General features: G+C 36.0%; 1 protein-coding gene and 1 pseudogene across 3 annotated transcripts in view; both read left to right on the top strand.

The window, feature by feature from the left end:
• Positions 1 to 22,265, top strand: part of Umad1 (UBAP1-MVB12-associated (UMA) domain containing 1) — a 237,611-nt gene that overhangs the window by 5,112 nt on the left and 210,234 nt on the right. Inside the window, exon 2 of one of the 2 annotated variants that reach the window (XM_087204453.1) lies at positions 12,376 to 12,478. In XM_087204453.1, the coding sequence (XP_087060579.1) occupies positions 12,397 to 12,478 (82 nt within the window). In that variant the 5' untranslated portion in view covers positions 12,376 to 12,396. Of the gene's footprint in view, positions 1 to 12,375; positions 12,479 to 22,265 lie in introns of those variants that run through there. The other variant, XM_013078892.3, reaches the window with a different exon arrangement.
• LOC147829657 (RNA demethylase ALKBH5 pseudogene) overlaps positions 12,376 to 22,265 on the top strand; it is a 90,221-nt pseudogene continuing 80,331 nt past the window's right edge. The window contains exon 1 of the transcript XR_015448639.1: positions 12,376 to 12,478. The product of XR_015448639.1 is annotated as an RNA demethylase ALKBH5 pseudogene (transcript). The remainder of the gene's footprint in view (positions 12,479 to 22,265) is intronic.

The raw sequence follows: 22,265 nt of genomic DNA, 5'->3' as shown, positions 1-22,265 counted from the left end.
TGAACTTGAGATCCTCCTGCCTCAGTGTCCATAGTGCTGGGATTACAAGTGTGCATCACCATACCCAGCTAAAGGATGAATTTTGAAAGAAGATAAAATCATCTCTCATGACTATAAAATCTCCCAAAGAGTTTACTGAACTTGTTAATTAAGAAGGCTACTAGTAAGGTATTACAACTGGTTCAAAAAAGAACTGAAAACATCACATGTTTATGGTCAAGGAACATTGAATTTATAAATGGGTACAAAACTGGTCAGCATCCCCAGAGCAATAATTAATGTCTTTTACCAGAAACATATTTATGGAATGGAATTATTTATATGACTATCAGTTTCCTATACGTTATCTCTTATCACTACAGAGTTATAAAATAGCCAAAGCAAGCACAAGTGGAAATAATCTTGATGAACAAGCTAATCAGAATAGTTTGAAAGTATTTCATAATATTTTCTCATACTGATTAGACTATTAAAAATTTCTGAGGTCTGAGCTTTAACATTTGACACTAAGTCAAGTTGGTATAGAATTTATTCAATCTGCACAGTATTTAAAAAATTTTTAATTTGCTATCTAAAGGCTTGAAACTCATCTTTTACTAGTTCTTTTCCATCTGTATTTTGCAGAGGTGAGAGTCAACTGAGCCCTATTTCATATGATTTCTGTACATCTCTTCTTTTTTCATTCAGACTTCTGTTTTAATCCAACATCTTTTTGTTGTAATTTTCTGTCTGGCACTGTGTTCTCCTTTGTCGGTATCTCTAGCATTTTATTTTAAATTTAATCTTTACCTAAGACTCTAGACAGTACAATAATATTTAACAAATCCTTATATGATGGTCTGGATATCATACCATTTTCTTGACTTTTCAGCCTCTTTAACAGTTTGTCTTTATCCTTCTTTTGCAGTCTTGATTTCTGTTGCTTATCTGTATATTCCTTGCTCTAGCAAGGTTAATCCCTTGCTATTGTGTTTTTTGTTCATATTGATTTTTCTTGCTAGAAAGGCCTTCCTTCTCTTCTTCACTTACATTTACCCCCTACGCATCAGATAAAGTCAAGGCTGCCTATTCTGTGATGACTATCAGGGGTCGACTAATTCTCATTGATCTATCTGGGATATTTTATACCATTTAGTGCTGTATTCTCAAGATTGAAGCCACAAAAAGCATGGACCACAGTCTTGTATTATTTTGGTTATCTCTCAGGTGAAATTAGTAAACTGTTGCTAAATTTGTATTATGCTTGTATAATCATGCATTCTAGAGTCACACATAAGAGGAAGATGATTAAACATTGTTCAAGATTTTAATTTTTCAGCAGTATGAAATTTATATATTTATTGAATTTTGGTACAAATGTGGAAAGAAAATACGTTGATATATTTGTATTAACCCATAGTCTGGTGAGGTTAAAATGAGATAACCAAATTGAGAAAGTTATGTTGCCTTAATCCTTCTGTCATGGGTAATATCACTTCAAAAGGAAGCCTTGGAATAATAGTAAAAATGAAAAAAAGAAAAGAAAAAAAAAAGGAAAAAAAATAGTAAAAATGAAATATATTACATGCCTTGCTGTCCTTGATTCAGAATAATAGGATCTGCACTGCCAGCTCTCAGGCAAACCCTTCTGTGTGCAGTCTGTGTGCACCATATTAAAAGTGAAACATCGCCCCTTTATGTTTTAGTTTCCTGTTGAAAGCATACAGAAAAGAAGCATTTGATTTTTATGCAAAGATTATATCTTCAATACACAAAGTCGTAAGAAACTTCAGACAATTTTCTGAATATTTTAAACTAAAACTTTTATAGACATGAATAGACTAAAAGTGATTTTTAATAGCTTTGAGGCATTACCAACCCATCACATGTATTGAAAGTGCCAATTTGATGAGTTTTGATACATTTCTGCTCTACTGAAACCATCATCACAGTCAAGATGATGAACAAATCCATCACCCCTGTGAGTTTTCTTGTGCTCCTTTGTAACCCTTTTGTCTTTCCTCCTTCCTGATATTTTCACTCCTCCCCAGGCAAGCACTCATCTGTTTTGTATCACTCTGTATTAGTTTGTGTTTTCTAGAAATTTATAAAAATGGAATCATACATAAGAAATTTTATTTTGTTTGGTTTCTTTCAGTCTAATTATTTTGAGATTAATGTATATTGTGTAGTGTATCAACAACTTATTCTCCTTTAGTGTTGAATAGTTTTATGAATATGCTAGTTTGTTTACTCATCTACCTATTGCTGGATATTTGGGTTATTTCTAGTTGTTGGCTATTAGAAAAAAAGCTATTATAATTTTATGAGTGAGGGTAGACATATGGTTTCATTTTTCTCAGATAAATACCTAGAAGTAGAAGGGCTGAGTTATTAGGTAGGTGTACATTTATGTTTTAGAAACTACTCTGTTGCCCAGTGTGTGGGGCGCTCATGCCACCAGTATATAAGAGTTCTAGTTGCTCTACATCTTTGCCAGCACTTGGCATGGCAAAGTCTTTTGTTTTAAATATTCTAATATGTATGTGGTTATGTCTCATTGAGATTTTACTAATCATAGCCTTATTGACTACTGATGGACCGGTGATATTGAGCATCTTTTCTTGTAGTTGTTTGCCATCTACCTGTCCTCCTTGGTGAAGTGGCTGCCATCTTTTATTCCTAGTTTTTATTGAGTTGTTTCTTCATTATTGAGGTTAGGAGTGCTTTATATATTCTAGAGATGCTTTCTGTATCAAATATGTGATTTTCAGGTATTTTTCTACCAGTCTGTGCCTCTGGCAGGTGAATTCTATTTTTGGTACCAGGGATCAAACCTGGGTCCTTGTGCTTGCGAGGCAGGCGGTGGAACCACTGAGCTAATTCCCCGGCCTGGCAGGTGAATTCTTTATCCTTCATGTAGTTCGAGGATTCCTGTGTTTGAATATTAGGAGGCACTCTGGGTTGAGTTTTAGCTGAGCCAAGCAAGAGTGTTGTTGCTAGCAAATAATGGATTTTTAATAATAAATATGATATTTTTCCTGTTGATAAATGTTAAATTTGCTCATTGTAGATAATTTAAAAATACTGAAAATTGTAAATAAGGGAAGAGGCCTGGACTGTGTACAGGAATATGGGGTAGAAGTTATCTGTCACAGGCACATACATCAGAAGCAAGGTTGCTTGGGGTTAGGCGCAGTGGTGCTATTACAGGTCTTCTTAAACACTTATTTTTGCTAAGGTTGCCTCAGAAGTATGGTGAGCCAAGGTTGCAATTTCTTCCCCATTGCATAGTGCTGCATTTGCAGTGCTAGCCCAGTATCTAGCCCAAGCACTTAAATAGTTTTTAGAAAATAAAAAGTAAATCAAAGTCTTGAACATAGATGTTGTAGAATTAGTAAATATCTTCAGAAGATTGACTTGAGCAAAGCTTGAAAAAGTATATATTGATAGAGAGAAATGGAATTAATCGAAGGTATTTGACTAATACTGACAAATGCTATATTAAAGAAAGTCCAGTGGAAATGCTATACGTTTTAAGAGATCCTTGTCTCTGATGCTTTCTTGATGAGAAGCATTTAGTTTTGATACTGAAAGAACTTGGTTAAAAATTCACCTCTAGCGGGGTGTGATGTTGTGCACCTCTAATTCTAGCCACAACCTGTAGTTCCAGGACACTGAGGGAAGAGAATTGCTTAAGCCCTGGGTTTTGAGGCTAGCCTGAGTAACATGGTGAGACCCTGTCTTACAAAACAAAGCAAAACAGAAGAACAATTTAGTTCTACTGTTTACTTACTGTGTATGTACATATTGATGCATATTTAACCTCCTTTTACTTCAGTTATTTCTCTTACACAGTGTGAATAATTATGAGTACTTGTTGGGTTTTTGCAAGGATTATAGGAGATAGAGCATATAAGCCACCATTTTGGTATAGTGCCTAACACATTTGAGGTACTTAATGTGTATTAGAGGTATTTGAGTTACTCCTCTTCTCCTTTACAGTTTTTAGTCTTATGTAGAATAACTAGATCTGGCACTGGAGTGATGGCTGCTGGAGATCTTAGAATATTTGCCAGGTCCCTCCCAGTGTAAATTTTTATGCTACTGTGTATTTTTGAGTGATATGAAAATAATGTAATGGAATAAAGATTTTGCTTTCATATTTGATTACATATTTTAGTGCCTTAGAGTTTGATTACATATTTTAGCACAAGGCCTTTTCATGCATGGAGAAATTAAAGATACATGATTAGAGACTTTAGGTACCTACTGGGATGGGTCATTAATTTCAGAAGCATTGGTCATACAGGAGAATTTCAAAACTTGCATTTGAAAATTGGTACCATATTTCCATGGAAAAACATCTTGAAGTGGGCTGTAGTTAAGACAGGAGTTAATGTAGTGCTCAGGTAGGTGGAGTGACATTAGGAGGGTGATTGGTTCTTCTCTAATAATTTCAGAGCCATTTCCAGTGGCTGTTTCAGTAAAGTTATTCTCTTGCCATGTTCTTTAACAAAGTCACTGTTCATTTTTGCCATGTTTTTGTTCTTCTGTGCCCAGAAGTTTATGGAGTATTGGAACCTAAATTATCTCTCCTTCTCTAATGTGTTTGGGATATTCTGAAATGACAAGTTGAAATGTTAAGCTTTGCCAGCAAGTCATACTATCTAACAAACTCCTGCAGCCTGCATATTGTTTAAATATGATGCTTTAGGCCATGAAAAGTACTTCATTTAATAACATAAATTATAACTCCTAGACAAAATACTTGAATTAAAAAGAGATTCTTGGGCAGAGGAAGTAGCTCAGTAGTAGAGCACTTGCCTAGCATGGGTGAGGCCTTGGGTTTGATCCCTAGTACCTCCACCAAAAAACAAAACAAAACAAAACTTTCCTTCCATGATACTTGAGTTGGTCTAGCATTCATAAAAATTTATCTAAATTTCTGGGTCTCAGAATGGCTTATCAGAATCACTTTTGTGATTTCCACGTTTGTTCTTTATTTTGTGGTCAGACATGAATAGGTGTTAGAAATTTGTGTTCTATGAAAAGGCTGTTTTTGTGTGTTAGAAGAGGAACCACTTTTTAAAGGGGCTTTTTTTGGGTTCACAAAACTACTTGTCACAACACTCTAATGTCATCTTACATAGCGAGGAAAACAGGTGTGACTTGGCTGTGCCTAACTCCTAGGAGGGTAAGAAGCTGCTTTATTTTGCCTCTGTAAAGTAGAGGTGGTAAACACCACTAATGATTCCCTAGTTTTCTTTTATGTTTAACATATATTCAGCTCTCTCTTTTCACTGCAGCAGAATCACTCACCATCCCCCAAAACAATAGCTCAAACTGCCCCATTCAATCTTAGCATCAAGCTCAAAGCTCAGAATCTCAGGAGGACATACAAGAGATCCTTTATAATTCTCCCATTCAAGAAAGGGAAGGGAGGTATACAGCAGTCCCAGAATAATCATAGCAGCAAGGCTTCTTTGACCGCTGTTCTTCTTCTCCTTTCCTTCTTCCCCCCCCCCCCCCCGCCGCCCCACCACTTCTTTTATAGTACAGGGGATCAAACCCTGGGTCCGGTGCATCCTAGGCAAGTGCTCTACCACTGAGCTCCATCCTTAGCCTTTAAGAATTTCTTTATCCAGTACAACTGGGTTCAGCTGAGGTGGGTAGTAGGGAGTAGACCCTCCTTGGGGGCCAAGCAGTTTTCTCTGGTAGCTTCTTGTTTGCAGAAAATTGGTATCTAGTGATTGTTTTAAATATTCAGTAATCATATGTGGTATGGTAGAAAAATATGATGAATGTTTAAATTTTAAAAATTCATCATAGTAAAAGACATATTGATTGCCATTAGTCTCCCTGAAAATACTTCCTCTTACTTCCCAGAGACTTCTATACTATAATTTTTGCCACTTTCCAGTGCAGTTCTGGAAATACTCTTTTGTGTCTTTAGTTGGCTGCCTTCAAAACGTTTACCTTTCATGGTCATTTTGACTTTGAAGAAGGGCCAGAAGTCACAAGGTGCCAGCTCTGGTGCATAAGGTGGATGAGGACACACTATAATGTTCTTACTAGCCTAACTTTCTGTTGGATGGCACTTGGAAGCAACATTCAAACTTTTTTTTTCTGTCAGTACTGGGGATCAAACCCAGGGCCTCACTCATGCTAGGTAAGAGCTCTTCTCCTGAGGTATATCCCTAAACCTCAGGCTTATTTATTTATATATATATTTTTTTGGTACCAGGGATCGAACTCTGGTCCTTGCGCTTGCACAGCAGGTGGAGAAACCACTGAGCTAAATCCCATCCCGTTTAGCCTTATTGTTGATCACACTTTGTAAAGACATTCACAAAAGAGAACTGCCAGATCTACGTCACCAAATAGCAAGAGTGACGGCATAAGTGTGTTTGAATTGGTGGGGAATAGTTTGAGGGGGATTAATGACAATGTGTCTTATAGTGTGATACATTTTTAAAAAATTTAAACATTCATCTATATACTGTTCACCCCTTGTAGTCCTCTTTTATTCCAGAGTGTTATTCTTTACAGTGCAACTCATAAAAGTTTTGTTTCTTTTTATTTTCCCCATTGTTCTCCCTTCACCCCTTCCACCCTTCCCTATTTGCAAAGAATGTTTCCATTTTTTTCTTTTTCTCATATTTTTTCTTTTCCCTTCTTTCCTTTCCCCTACCCCTCCCACTTCCCCTACTCCTTTAGACCTTTTCTTCCTATTACACAATATCAATTATCCTTTTTTTAAATTACAATATCAAGATATAGGAGACATTACCACAGATTTTACAGAATTTCAAACGATATAGAAAGTATATTACAAAAATCGTTTTTGAAATAAATTTGACAACTTCTAAGAAGTACCTTGGAAGACAAATTAATGAAACTAACTCTGGAGGAAATATAAAAGTTGAATAGCACCTATTAAAGAAAGTATATTCCTAGCTTGAAAACCTACCTGTATGGCAACAACAGGCTCATATACATTTTAATTGATAAATTATATCAAACAATTAAGGCAGAAAAAAGGAACACTTCTCCCCTCATTTTAGGAAATCAACATGGTGCTAAAACTAACACTGGACAAAGATAATAGAAGAAAAAAGTATGAACGTAGATAGAAATTTGTTTAACAAAACAAACTATTGGAAGTCAGATATGGCAGTATGTAGAAAGTGATTTTATTGTAGGGATGGCAGTGTTGGTTCAGCATTGAAAGATACACCCCCAAAAGTCATCATTTTAACAGGAAAGGAAAAAGCCATATGATCCTGTCAGTAGTTGGAGAAAAAGTATTGGATTACATTCTACAGCTGTACATGGTAAAAGCTATCAGGCGACTAGAAGTAGAACAGAACCTTCTCAAAAGATCAAAGATGTACTCCAGCAAAAATGCCTTAAATGAATGGAGAAGATAAAATGCTTTCTCCTTAAGGTGGGGAACAAGGGCAGAAATGCCTATGCTTCATCTGTCCATTAAACGTTGAAACATAGGCCCAAACCAAAATAGTCTGGCAATAAAAAGAAACAAATAGCATAGGATTGGCAAGGTAGAAGTAAAATCTTTATATGTAGATGAAATGATCATCTACAGAAAAAATACTAAGAAATCTCTAGGAGCCCCTAGAACTTTTTTTTTTTTTGCTTAAATTCTTTCATTGGTACATTTTAGGTATACAATGCGTTTACATTTATCTTTGGGTGCTTGTACCTGTACATGATGTATCTTGGTTCTTATTTTTTCCCCATTACCTGTGTAGAACTTGTATTTGAATTTAGCAGGATTAGAAAACACAAGGTATATATAAAAATGCAGGTCTGTGTATACTTGCTATAAATGAAGAATTGGATATTGAAATTGAAAAGTTATGTAGGAATATAAAGGACCTAGAAAAGTAAAAAGAAAAAAAAAACAGTGTTGGAAGACATTTAGTACCTAATTTTAAGACTTCCTCTAAAGCTACAGTAATCAAGGCAGTGTTGGTGTAAAGAAAGACATATAGATCATTGGAAATAGAACCACACATATATGGTCCACTGAGTTTTGAAAAATTATTTAACATTAACATTTTGTAGAAAATAAACTCAGTTCAAGAGCAGAGGAAAAGAGTGTTTTCAGCAAGTGGTACTAGAACACCTGGTATCCGTATATAAAAACTTAACCTCAACCCTTTATTTCCATACATAAGAATAACTTGAAAAGATCTATGAACCTAAATATGAAAGACTAAAACTATAAAACTTTAAGAAGAAATTATAAGGGAAAATGTTTATGAATTTAGAGTAGGCAAGAATTTCCTAGGATATAAAAAACATGATGTATAAAAGAAAAAAATTGATGAGATTCCATCAAAATTTAGAACTTTAAATGACATTATGTAGTCCTTAAACAGACATATTTATAATGCATATAACCTATGACCAGAATATATAAAGAACTCTTACAGCTCATTAATAGACAACTCAATTAAAAAGTAGACACAAGAAGATGATAAATAGTACAGTACAAGGAAAGGTGTGCAACACTAGAATCAGAAAAATACTAATCAGTACAATAACAAGATTGAATTATACACTCATTAGGGAGATGAAGTTAAAAGTTTTAAAAGAACAAATGTCAGCTTAGGTGTGAACCAGTTAGAACTTTTTAATACTGCTACTGTGAATGTAAAATGATAAAACCATTTTGGAAAACAATATAGAAATTTCTTGTATTACTGTTAAGAACCAACAGTCCTGTTCTTAAATTTTTACTTGAGAGGAATGAAAACACCTGTTCACAATAGATTTGTACATACAAGTTGAGTATCCCTTATCCGAAATTCTTGGGACCAGAGTGTTTCAGATTTTTGTTTGAAATCCACTTGATCTGCAAAGAGGATAGCTACTCCTTTTTTTTTTCGGGCTCCTGTCACATGGAGTATTGTTTTCCACCCTTTAACTTTCAGACTATGAGTTTCTTTTTGAATTAAATGTGTTTCTTGTATGCAGCATATTGCTTCTCGACCCATTCTGCCAGTCTGTTTCTTTTGATTGGTGAATTGAGACCGTTAACATTGATGGTTATAACTCATACATATCGACTTATAATTGTCATGACTTTTTCTGTTTGTTGGATTCTCCCCCTTTGCATTTAATTTCTTGTCATGCCTGATGAATTCATTCTGTTGGGCTTCTTGGGGTTGTGATCCTCATTGTCTTTTCCTAGGATATTGTTTAAAATCTTTTGGAGTGCTGCTTTGGTATTCATGAAATTCCTAAGGTGCTCTTTGTTATGAAAGTATCTTATTTCTCCATCAATTTTGAAAGATAATTTTGCAGGATACATCAGCCTGGGTTAGAGGCTGTTTTCTTTTAGGGCTTGAAATATATCACTCCAAGCTCTTCTTGCCTTGAGTGTTTGCAATGAGAAGTCTGCTGTGATTCTGATGGGCTTTCCTTTGTATGGGATTTGTTTCTTTTCTCTAACTGCTTATAGAACTTTGTTCTTCTGTTGAGTTTCTGGAATCTTAACAATTATATGCCTATGTGTAGTTTTTTTCTGATCAAGGCTATTTGGAGTCCTATATGCCTCACTTACCTGTATGTCAAGTTCTTTTCCCCTCCTTGGGAAGTTTTCTGCCATCACTTCTGTGAACCATTTTTTTATGTCATCTGCACTCTCTCCTGTTTCTTCATTGACTCCAGTGAGTCTTATATTATTCTTCTTTGCATCATCTAGCAGCTGCTGGATTGATTTCTTCTGTTCCCTTAAAATTTTAAAGCAATTTTTCTTTTCCTGGTCACTATTTGCAGTCTTATCTTCTAATATCTGAAATTCTGTCTCACATGGCTCATTCTGCTTCATAGACCTTCAATGGAGTTTTTAATCTCCTGGAAATCTGTTTGCATCTTTTTTATGGATTCCATTTGTTTCCTATGTTGGGATTCTATCATGTTCCTGAGCTCCTCTCTAGATTTGTTAATCATGTCTTGCGCTATGAGCACAATCTCTGCTGTTATCTGAGAAATTATTTCTGATTTCATTTTTTCCATATCCTCTTTTGTTGCCAGTTCAGGTAGTCCACGTGGTTGAGTATCAGATTGTTCCATCTCGTTTCCCTTTGGAGTTGCTTTAGGTGATCTGGAAGTCTGGTTTTGAGACTTGTTTATGTGTCTTCTCATTTTGACGGTGGGGAGGGAGGGTTGCTTCTGGTGTGCGCAGGGCTCACCTCCTCTGTGCTTGTGGGGGTAGTACAGTGGCCCAGAAGCCTCCTCTTGCAGTCTGGGAATGGCTCACCTCCTCTGTGCTTGCGGGGGTGGTATGGCGGCCCAGAAGGCTCCTCTTGCGTGCTGGGAGCGGCTCACCTCTGTGCTTGCGGGGGGTGGTTTGGTGGCCTGGAAGCCTCTACTTGCACACTGGGAGGTTCTCACCTCCTCTGTGCTTGTGGGGGTCTGTTTGTTTATTAACTATTTGACTTCAGTTTCCTGTGTCAATAGCCAGGCTTGCAATTTTTGCCGTAGTTCTTTAATTTCCATCTTCTTTTGATCTCAATGCATACGCCCCCACTTATTTGAGAGTATCTTTGTTTTACCAAGCTTTAGTTGGAGATTTAACACCTTTATTCTCTTTCCTGAACCATTTTATCTCCCTCAAAAGAGCTTACTGTGTGTTGTGTTAATCTGTGCTTTGGTTTTACTGTTAGGACTGATGGCTGTACTTTTGATCCTTATGCAAAGTTGAGTTTTAATCAGCTGTTGTTCTTTCAGAGGCCTTCTTAGTTTTATGTTTAATTGTTTTGAGTTGAGAAATGGTTGCCTCAACCCAATCTTATATATCTTCTAATTTGAACTCTATTTTTTTTATATTCCTGCTTGTAACTCAACCAATTCTTTTCTGATTTCATATTTTTCTTGTGTGGGTTTTTCTTTATCTTATTCAGTTACTTTTTTCATTTGAGTTCTTATCTTTTTCATCTTTTCCTTTTGCTTTTTCATCACATCTTGTTTTTTTTACCAGTTTCATAGAAGCCCTATATCCTTGTACTCTAGAGAAGATGTCAAATGATTTTCAGACTTTTTCTTTTATCTCTGTCACCATATCCAGCAAAATATGTCTTTGAGGATTTCACTGGGTGTTCCTTTTCCTTTGCTGGAATTTTTCTTTTTTTGCGTGACTTTTTTTTTTTTCATTTTTTTATTCCTTTTAAAAGTGAAATCTGGGGCTGGCGATTTGGCTCAGTGGTGCCACTGCCTGCCTTGCAAGCACAAGGTCCCAAGTTTGTTCCCCGGTACCTGCCCCCCCCCAAAAAAAATTGAAATCTGGCAGTTATGTTTTCTACTAACAAATGTTGGGATTAATATCCTTGGGCCTACAGCTGAGGTCAGCATAACATAGGCAAATCCCAGTATAATTCTTAGCTTCTGGATTAAATCTTCTCTTATTTATTTATTTATTTTTTGGTATTGGCAGAATATATGAAAACTTAAATTTGGAGTGCTTACTGCTATGAGGGTTCTTCCTTTCTTTATTCTCTCTCTCTGCTTAAAAGGGATTATCCTCAGATTGTAATGTGTCTGAGTACTCTCCAGCTTTCATCTCAGTTTTCTAGAAGATTTTACCTTCCTTGAATGTAAGTGGGAGTAGTATAGGAGAATTAGGTTTGTGTGTGCATGTGTGTGTGTGTGTGTGTGCGTGTATGCATGTGCGTGTGCATGTATGCCTGCATGTATGTATTGGGGTCAGTATACAATAATCTCATCAAATCTCACAAAAATCTGCACTGGTGGGGTTGGCTGCAGTTTTAGAATCAGTGCTATCATCCTTGAGTCTCTGCATCAGGTAACCAATGGTAGATTGTTTGAAGTGCCTTTTTTTTTATATATGGCCTTAGTTTTATGAGGCATTAGCTAGTTATGGCATGACAAAAAACCAGGACAGGTTTTTGTGTTTGCTTTCCTTTCTTCAAACTAGTGTTTATTATTAGTGAGAACCTTCCAGAATGTGGTATTAACTGTTTTTGTTTTATGGATAAGTTTTAAAAAATTATTTTCTGAGTTTCAGAGATAGAAGTTGCACTGTAGATTTCAAGGCACATAGGATGTTAGACTGCAAGTCCACGTATCTTAATTTCTAGCATTGTCTTCTGATACATTAGAGAAAGCTCATGGTATTAAGTCTGACAATAGAATTCCTAAGAGTAATCATTGAGGTATCTTTTTTTTTTTTCTCCAGTACTGGGTCTCAAACTCAGGACCTTGTGCTTGCCAGACAGGCATGGTGTCACTGAGCTACATCCCTGGCCTTCAGTGAGGTATCTTTCTGTTTGGGTGTTCACTAAGAAGGGTTAAGAGTTTTACAGTTTCATCTGAGTTTGACATTATATAGCATTTCTGTTTCAGGTAGCAGCAGTAGCGGAAGCAATGTTTCACTTCTTCAGAAAGCCTCCAGAATCTAAAAAGCCTTCAATGTCAGAGACAGAAGCAGATGGATTCGTCCTCTTAGGTAAGCCTTCTTAAGAAACAAAATCATAACTAGATGATTTTTTTAAATGACTTGATAATTATATGATTGATTTTTAAATTGTTTTTTTAATAATTTTGGAATGAATTTATATATATAATTTCAAGTGAAATCTATAAAGTAAAGGTCATCAATTATTTATAATATTGTCATCAAATCAGACTCTTCCATATTTATATTTCTAATTAAATTCATAAAATCACACCTTCTCATGTGATAGATTAGTAATCCTAACTGTGGAAAACAAAGTTGTGAAGAATCCTTGATGAATTCAAATTCTTATAAATAGTACTATGATTTCTACCTAAAGTATCTGAAATTAAATTGGTCCTCCATTAAATATTTACGGATATAAACTTTCAATTTAAATATATTAATGTCGGGCCGAGGATTTAGCTCAGTGGTTCCACTGCCTGTCTTGCAAGTGCAAGGTCCCGAGTTCGATCCCCGGTACCAAAAAAACAAAAAAACAAAAATAACAACAAAAAAATATATATTAATGACTTCTAATGTTTTTAAGAACTACATTATTTCCTATTTTAATTGTAAATATTTAAAAGATTTTAAATCTAAAGTTTATTTTCTATTTTAATTTTAAAAGTTTAAAAGATTATAAACCTGATCTGCTAATTTAAAAAAAAATTTATTTCAACCAAATACTCTGTACTCTTTTTTTTTTGGTACCGGGGATCAAACTCAGGACCTTGTGCTTGCCAGGCAGGTGCTGTGCTGCTGAACTAAATCCCCAGTCTGCCCCTGTACTCTTACCTCAAGAGAATTATGAAAAGTAAAGTTTTCTCTGTGTCATTGTATTTTTCTCTCGAGGAAGAGATTCACAGCTTTTGTATGTTCTTCCCATGATTTGTCTCCCCAGAAAGGATAATGCAGAGTAGCCAAGCACAGTGTCCCCCTCTTGTACTTATCCTCATCCACTCTGGATCTTCTCTAATAGATAAGAAGAGGCAGATGGATCTTCCATTAACCTAATTAACCCAAGTTGTTCCTATGTCAGGCCATACATAACTTGAGGATCCACTGTACTGATTCCTTACCTCATACTTCCCTTATCTTGGCCACGTCAGGAAATGCTCTATATCTCTCAAGAAGTTGGAGGTGGCTTTTTAGAATTTAATAGTCATCTTGAATTTCCAGCTTCAGCTCTGTCTTGCCTCCTGTCTCCTCACAGGACTCCCCTGTGCCTCTGACTTCCACACATTCAGGAGAAGTAGGATTGGGTGGGTCTCTTCCTTGTCAGACCTCTTTTAGAATCTGGTCTTGCAGAGAGGACACATGGGTTTTTCCTCTCTGGGCCTCTTCCATTTCTTGACCATGATCTCTGGAAGACAAGAAGAAAGGTTCTCATGGATAAACTTTACTGTAGAATCTTCTATCTTTTCCACAGCCAAGATCTGGCACACTTGTGTGCCATTCTGAATCTGTGTTGTGTGTAGAGGACAAGGGCAGTAGCTAGAATGGGCAGAGTTGTTGTAGTAGTCTTTGGCCAGGACCACTGGTTTTTCTGTCAGGAGTAAGGCTGGCTGCATGGTTATGACTGTTCATCTGACCCTTTTTCTTACCGTGTCAGGAATTTGTGCCTCAGCTTCCGAGTCAGAACTGGCTCTGTCACCCCCAACATCACTTCCTTGAAAACTGCCAGTGTTGCTTCCCTTTCACCTTCCAAATTAGCCTCACTAACAGAAAAACTTCAGAGGCATCCCAGGGCTTCTCTGAAGTGTCTTCAGGGGTTTCACAGTGAATTCTCTGAGAATTTATTTTAACAAAGTCTGGTTTTTAAAAGTCTGTTCTATAGTCTTCATTTTAACAGCTCTACACTGTTAAGACATTTGCAGAGAACTCTGCTGTTTATTGTTACATACTTGGAAATTGACATTATTCTCTTTGCTATCATAGTCATTTAAAGAATGAGCAGGGCACAATGGCATCTTTGAGAGTATATATGATTTCAGTGTTTCAGAAGTCTCTTTTACCTTTTCCTGTGTAGCTTGCTACTTTGGAGGATTTCAGAGATAACTGTTAACCAAAGGAAAATGGCCCCTACTGCTGCTTTTTCTAAGATCTCCAGTTTCAGGTAGCCTTCAGCAGATGTTCACTGCCTACCTTGCAGCTCCCTGAGTTAGGGGCCTGGTTTCCAGGGCCTTCTGCCTCAGTAGATGAAGTAGATCTGCTGTGGACTTTTTTTCCTTTTCCAGGAAATATTGTGGTTTAAGAAGTTGTCTGTAACTGATCCTCAGAAGACATACAGACTTTCATAATTGCCATTTAATGAGGGAATTTCCAAGACTTAAGAACTCTAACATGTTCTCACTACTAGCTGCTCTATCTGATATATTGATGCTCTAATGGCCCATTTTTCCAAAGATTGACACGCCGTATTTTGAGGGAGTTTTCCCAGGGCCCTTTTGGACTGAGCTGCATTAGTGTTGTATTCACACCGTATGTCTAGCAATTGGGACAGTTATGTGAGGAGTCCACTTCCATTGTAGTTCCAGGAGAACAGTTTGATTTGTATTGTAGCTAGTGCTACACTTTTAAATGATCCTAACAAGACAGGTTTTCCTGGTGATGACAGACTCCAACTCACTCAGCCCCTGTATCGGCTGATGCTTCTCTTGTTGGTCCTAGTTCCTCCCCAAGTAGAAAGCTTCACACCTCACCATTTTCCATGAAAAATCCTTGAGCACTTCATGGTCTGAGGGCTTAGTTAAGTCTCTTGAAGTTTTCATGGTATCAGCTGTGATCATCTCTGGACTCTCATTTCTTCTGATTTCTTTCTCTTTGCATCAGCACACTGCCCCTTCTTCCTCGGAGGATGTCAGAGGCTGTACAGTGAAGTGTTCATGAGGGTACCGACTCTGGATCCAGACCCCTTGAGCTGACATCCTCACTTCATAACTTGCTAGAGTTCTCCCTTGGGAAAGTTATTTAACCTAAGTTGAAGGAATATGTGAAGGAATATGGTGTGCATTGTTTAGTTAGTTAAAAATCCTTCAACAGTTAAGGATTTGAGTTGACTGATTAAAGATTATTAGGAATATAGTTATTTTTCTTTAAAAATTGCATGGTAAGCTCTTTTTTTTTTTTTGAAAAGTTGCTCTTTTTATCATATGGTTGTATAAGGACCTACACAATATCTGCCTTAGTCTCAGAGGACACTGAAAATATTTTGGAAATGTCAAGTAGATTAAATGGTACATATGAAATACTTTTAAGACTTATTATTAACATAGTACCATACTTGCACACATATATATTGGTTTGCATATATCCACATAATTTTTCAGGCCTAGTGTGCAATAAGCATATTACCAGAAAATAAATATATGACTGGTTTTGTGTGTTTATTGTCTTTTAAATGATACAAGGAAATAAAGACTTAGAAATGTAGTTTTATTTGTAGCAACAACTTCTTACTGTAAGAAATTCTGTAGAGTCCACACTGATGAGAAATGTTGAAGTTGTTGCATTATCTCCTCATGTGGCCTTTATAACTTATTTCTAAAAAGATAGTAATTATGTTAAAGCTGTACATAGTCTTTTTTCTACTTGAAAATACTTTGTCCCTTAGGCCAGTGTTCCTGCTTAACATTAATAGCTTTATAGATCACAATTATTAGGTGGTATTGCTGAGTTGGTAAAGTTTATATATGATGAATTGAAATTCAAGGTCCAGGCAGAATTCAGTTGGTTTTCTTGATAATGTGACTATTGGGGCTGTTTGTTTACAATTATCTCACATTTGGATAGAAAGCCTTTCTTCCTATTCAGATTTCCAAAGCTTCTAGCCTTTGTAAAACGTCTGGTGTGCTGAATATGAACAGGGTGGGAGAGACCTGGCAGAAAAACATCCTTTTCCTTGTAACCAGTTTCTGTTCACTTGAGAAGGTAGTAGCTGTTCACTCATTCAGTAATGAAGTTTAAGTAATCCTCCAGGGTATTCATTTTACTCAAAAACAAATTGCAGTTTTCATTTACATCACTGGGTGGCGATTTTTCGTAGTGTTATGCTACTGTTTAAAACTCCAGCAAGCACAACACTATTTGTAATTACCAGGGTTTTCTTCTGTTATGACATGTTTAATTGTACTTTTAACATATTATCTTTAAGTTGATTGCAAATTTACTAGTGCAGTGTGGAACCTCATAGTTATTTTAAATTAGGAAAGGATATTGCTTAGATGTTGGTATATCATTCCTTCCAAAACCAAGACAAAGGCATGCAGTAGCTTATTATGTTATAGAAAAATAACAACAAAATCATAGGATGTAAAATGAAAAGAATAATTTAGATTATTGTTATTGCATTCACTAACATTGTTGACCAAATCTTGAATTTGAATTTAAGTTTGGAGCAGGCAGAATGAAATTGGGCAAGCGCTACTGCAGAGATTAAAGGAATTAGGTTAATGTACAACTGAAGTTCATCATGTTTTTCAGCATGTGCAGGTGCTGCATAAGTAGGGCACAAGAACATGTAGTTTTCATTAAGTTAATTATTTTGTAAAACTCGTTGAATTTAGAACCAGTTTAGTAATTTACAGCAGCTTGTGTTTCATCTTTTAAGTATTGACATTGAAATATGTAATTTAGTCTTACTTCTGTTTTTGAGTTTGAATGATAAATCAGATTTTGTGAAATAGTGCAAGACTTTGGAAAGTAGTGTGTTAAAGGTTATATTCCTTATTCTGAGAATCAAAAAATATAGACTTATTTTAGTTAAACTCACATTTTTATTTGGGACTTTTGAAGGTAATTTCTTCATTTCTGTGTTATTTGCTTATTTAAAAGTGGAAACTTGACCGTATAGAATAAAAATTTACTGCTCAAGGAATGAGAGTAAGGCACTTTGATTCTGTTGACAGCTAATGGCTTTAATTAAAACAAAAACTAAATAGGTTTTCAACATGTGCTTCCTATTGTAACTCCTGTTCTTACAAAAGAAATGTACCACATCTTCAGAAAAAGAAATAGAGTGTTTATGGACTAGAAAAGTAATTTATCTTTTTACTAGCTCCTTACCCATGCAATACCTAATACCCATGTGATACCTAAGAAAAACTCAAATACATTGTAGTGATCTTTGTGTTTTCACTCTTGACCTTTAAATTCTAAAGCAAATGTGCCAGGAATTTTCAGTTAACTTCATTATGCAGTAATTATGCCTATTTTCCCATTAAAAAATTTGGAGTTCTTTGTTTATAGAAGTAGCAGATTTTTTCCACTCATTGTTACCTAGTTCTGGCCTACCTGTTAGTCTAGCAGCATTTCAGTTTCCCAAAGCTTAGCAAGGCTGGCCCTGTTTGGATGTACTCTTCTGCTTCATCTAGACCGGGCAGAGAGGAGTTGCACGCAGCAAGGGAGAGGCGCTAGCTCCAAGAAAGGCAGAGCTGAGCCCTCTGTTTCACACCATTAATGGTTAATTGCGGGAGTGTTATTCATTCTCTCTAGGGCCCAGCAGACTTCCTTGCCTCAAATGTAAATTAGAGTTCTCCCTAACTCTAGTTCTAACCCTCCTATGGATTAGGGGACACTTTGAAAATATACTGGTGCCAGGGGCCTATCTCTAGTTTCTGATTAGATGGGCCTGGGATTTGGCTGATACTTTTTTCCCCACTATTTCAGTTTCCCAGATGATTCTAGAGTCCAAGCAGTGCTGAGTAGTACTGTAGTTCATACTCTGTAATTTAGTAGTTTTATTCCATCAAATGATATGTTAAGATACTTTGAAAAAGACCTCATAAAATATGAAGTTACAGTTTTTCCACTTTAGTCATAAACAAATAAGCAAATAAAACCGCTGAATTTAGGGGTAAAAACACTTCCTCCGGTGCCTTAAATTGGTAAAGAGCAGAAAGCTTCACAATCCTAAGAAATGAAATCTGTTTCTACATTTGATAAATTTGGAAACAGTTTTTTAATTAATGGATCGATTGGGAAGCAGTTTTTAAATTGGTTATACAAATATTAATGTCAAATAGCCTATGACTCTTTTTGTATTTGGTCATATAATATATACAGATTTAGATGAAACTATTATTATTATTATTATTGTTATTATTATTTTTTGGTACTGGGGATCGAACTTGGGTCCTTGTGCTTGCGTAGCAGGCAGCAAAACCACTGAGCTAAATCCCCAGCCCTAGATGAAGTTATTTGACAGATGAACATCTATAAAATTTTCAAAGCAACATCTAAGCTCTTTCATACTTTTAGTATAGTAGCTATGGGGGAATTGCCTGGTCTACTATGGTACTAGTTCCTTTGGAGCAGTTAGTTATTTAGTACAATTTCAGTAGGGAAAATTTTTTTGAGTATCCACATCATATTATATAGATGGAGTTTCCTCAGATATTTCCTTACAGGCCTTCCTAATGGTATAATGTCTTCATCTAAGACTGTTTAACTGAAAATTTGTGATAAATAGCTATTATATTTTTACTTAAAAGTTTATTTCATTCTGTTGAGGAAATGATGAGAATCTGAGTAAAATGTACAAGTATAAACATGGCACCAAAATACTTCAGGTTTGGAAGACCTAAATGTCTTCCTGGTAATCTGATAACACAGTTGGCCCACTGTATCTGTAGCTTCAAGTTGCTGTGGATCAAAACTATTAAAAGAAAAACTGCATCTGTACTGAACTTGTACAGACCTTTTCTTTCCATCATTCCCTAAACAATATAGTATAACAGCTATGTATATGGCAGTTACATTTTATTGGTATTACAAATAATCTACAGATGATTTAAGGTATATGGGAGGATGTGTGTAGGTTGCAGTATATGCAAATTCTAACCATTTTATATAAGGATTTGAACATTTTAGGATACTTTTTTTGGAGGTCTTGGAACCAGCCGCCTATGGCTAGCAAGGAATGGCTGCACTACATCATTCTTTTATTTTTAAGTGGTTTCCTTACTTAAGTATCTATCTTTCTTAATTGTATGTGACTGAAGCATATGATGAAGGGAAGAATTATGAGGATTACACATTGTTCTTTACAAATGTGAACTTCTAAAAAACTTGTGTCTGTTTTCCTTTATTGCATTATTAGAGAATTATGACATTACCTTAGAAGCGTGTTATAGAAAAGCATGCTAAATTAGTGTGTTACCATCTTTCCTTATTGTAGTAATCATTAAGTGAACATTCTTGAGCACTGTCTCTGCCCCAGGTACTCTTCTGTTAAGGATGCTACTAATCAACATCTAGTGAGCTATTTTGTCATCTACAGATAAACTAAATCCAAACTTGACTGGAAATTATAATATTTTTATTGTATTTAAGTTCTGTTATTTCCTTCTCTTCACCATTTCAGCTTTGGTTTTCTTACATGTGAAATCTGATACATACATACTCATGTTTATAACAGCACAATTCATAATAGCTAGATCTTGGAAGCAGCCTACATGCCCATCAGTAGGTGAATGGATAAGGAAAATGTGATACACACACACACACACACACACACACACACAATGGAGTACTCAACTTTAAGGAAGGAAAAATTAAGTCATTCATAGGAAAATGGATGCACTTTGAGACTATAATACTAAGTGAAAAAAATGCACAACTCATAATAGCTAAATCTTGGACGCAGCTCACATCCCATCAACAAGTGAATGGATAAAGAAAATGTGGTATATATACATGATGGAATGCTGTTTAGCCATACAGAAAGAAAAATTGAGTCATTCACAGGAAAATGAATGTAACTTGAGACCATAATACTAAGTACAACTCATAATAGCTAAATCTTGGAAGCAGTTCATATGCCCTTCAACAGGTGAATGGATAAAGAAAATATGGTAGATATACACAATGGAGTACTACTCAGCCATAAAGAAGGAAAAAATTGAGTCATAGGAAAATGAATGCACCTTGAGACCATAATGCTACATAAAGTAAATCAGACACAGAAGGTTTTAAATATCACATGGTTTCTCTTACATGAGAAATCCAAAGTATAAGTAATTTAGGAGCAAAATAAAAGATAAATGATAGGAAATAGGGAGATAGGCTTTATGGGGAAGGGAAAGGGGTTTGGGGTTGGGGGAGATGGGAGAGTAAGGAGAGGTAAAAAGTATCAACATGTGATATGGTGTATATACTGATTCCCCACGATGAATATATTTATTATATATTACAAACATATACTGATTTTTAAAAAAGGAAGAGAAAAAATCAAGTAAACTGAAGCAGGATATAAAAAAGGAAATGTTAATAGTGTTGTGGTGTGCTCATTAAATTGTTGGAGGATGAAACAAAGAGGAACTATATATACTAGGTTTTTCATTGACAAAAGTGACTGCAGAGAAATTTTAATTCACTTGCTAGTTCTGGTTGGTTCAATGATTTGGGAAACTGATTCTGAAGTGGCCAGAAAGTATTTAGCTGGAAAGTATATTGTGATCGTTGATGATGTATGTGGTGTGTGGAAGAATGGCAATGCACGCCCTACCAGTGGGACATTTATAGCACTTTGTGTTTCTTAATGGAGTAGCATAGATGGGGTAATTTATAGTGAACAGAAACTTATTGGTTTGTGGTTCTGGTAGCTGTGAAATCTGTGTTTGATGGATTAGCATCTGACGTGGGCCTTCTTCCTACATGATCCCATGCCAGAAGGGCAGAGAGGGCAAGAGAAAAGGCAAGAAGGGACCAAACTAACCCTTTTATAGGGAACCCACTCTCTCAGTAATGAACCCATTCTCACAACAATGGCATTCATTAGGGCAGAACCTCAGTGGCCTAATCACCTCCTTCCTTGTACTTCTGTTCTGATGGCAATTAAATTTCAGCATAAACTAGGGAAGGAGCAAACATTCCCTAATCTCATACTGGAAGCGTCACTCTATGCTTGTTTGATCAGTCCATCAGAAATTTTATCCAAACCCACTGAAAGCTGAAGTGTTTAAAGTTAAAGCATTAGCTTGTGAAACATTGTAAAGAATTGAGAATTGCTGCCAAACTCTGGTTATCAGTTAAATTTGTAAAGGATTCAGTTTTTACAATGATATTTTCATCAAGAATGGCATATGTGTTTATGGCACACACACACACACACACACATGCATCATACTGTTAATAATGTGTTAAATACTCTCTATTAGTGACTTAAATCATTGTTCTGAAAAATTTGGTATTCTAAGTCAAATAGCTCAACTCTAAACTCATGGAATGACTTATTTTTATTTCTGGCATCTATCATTTCCTGATGCACCAGCTGAAATATGCTTGGCAGCACCAGAGGAAAACTGTAACCCTTAAAATAATTTGCTGATGAATTGCTTGAAGAAGTTTGGAACTACGATAAGCAACCATTGTCCCTTCTGTTATTTCTGGTTTAGAAGTTCTTAACCCAGTGATTTTAGGAAGCTAAACAGAGTTGTCTGGAAACCTCCTGAAATTATATGCAGACTTTTCAGTATGCATCTCTCTGGGAAGAAAAGTCTCTGTTACATCAGATTCTCAGAGGTCTGTGACCCTAGAGAAGTTAAGAACTACTTTCGCAGATGTTACACTGCTTTGCTAGCCACTGTGTGGTGGTATTATGTCAGACAGCTCTCTATTACTATAATAAACACCCGAGATGCTCAGCTTCTACAGAGAAAAGATTTCTGGATCACAGCTTTGCAGATTCTTCCTTTGTTTTGCTGTGATCCTGTGGTGGGGCAGCACATTGCTGCGGAAATGCGTGGAAAACACTGCTCACCTCATGTGTGGTGAGTGAAAGTGAGGAAGAGGCAGG

Source organism: Heterocephalus glaber, unplaced genomic scaffold (genome assembly GCF_053883595.1).
Source record: "Heterocephalus glaber isolate CG9 unplaced genomic scaffold, H.glaber_assembly_v1.0 deba00000546, whole genome shotgun sequence".
NCBI lineage: Eukaryota > Metazoa > Chordata > Mammalia > Rodentia > Bathyergidae > Heterocephalus > Heterocephalus glaber.
The sequence above is the reverse complement of the archived record's forward strand: the minus strand, read 5'-3'. Positions and strand labels throughout refer to the sequence as shown.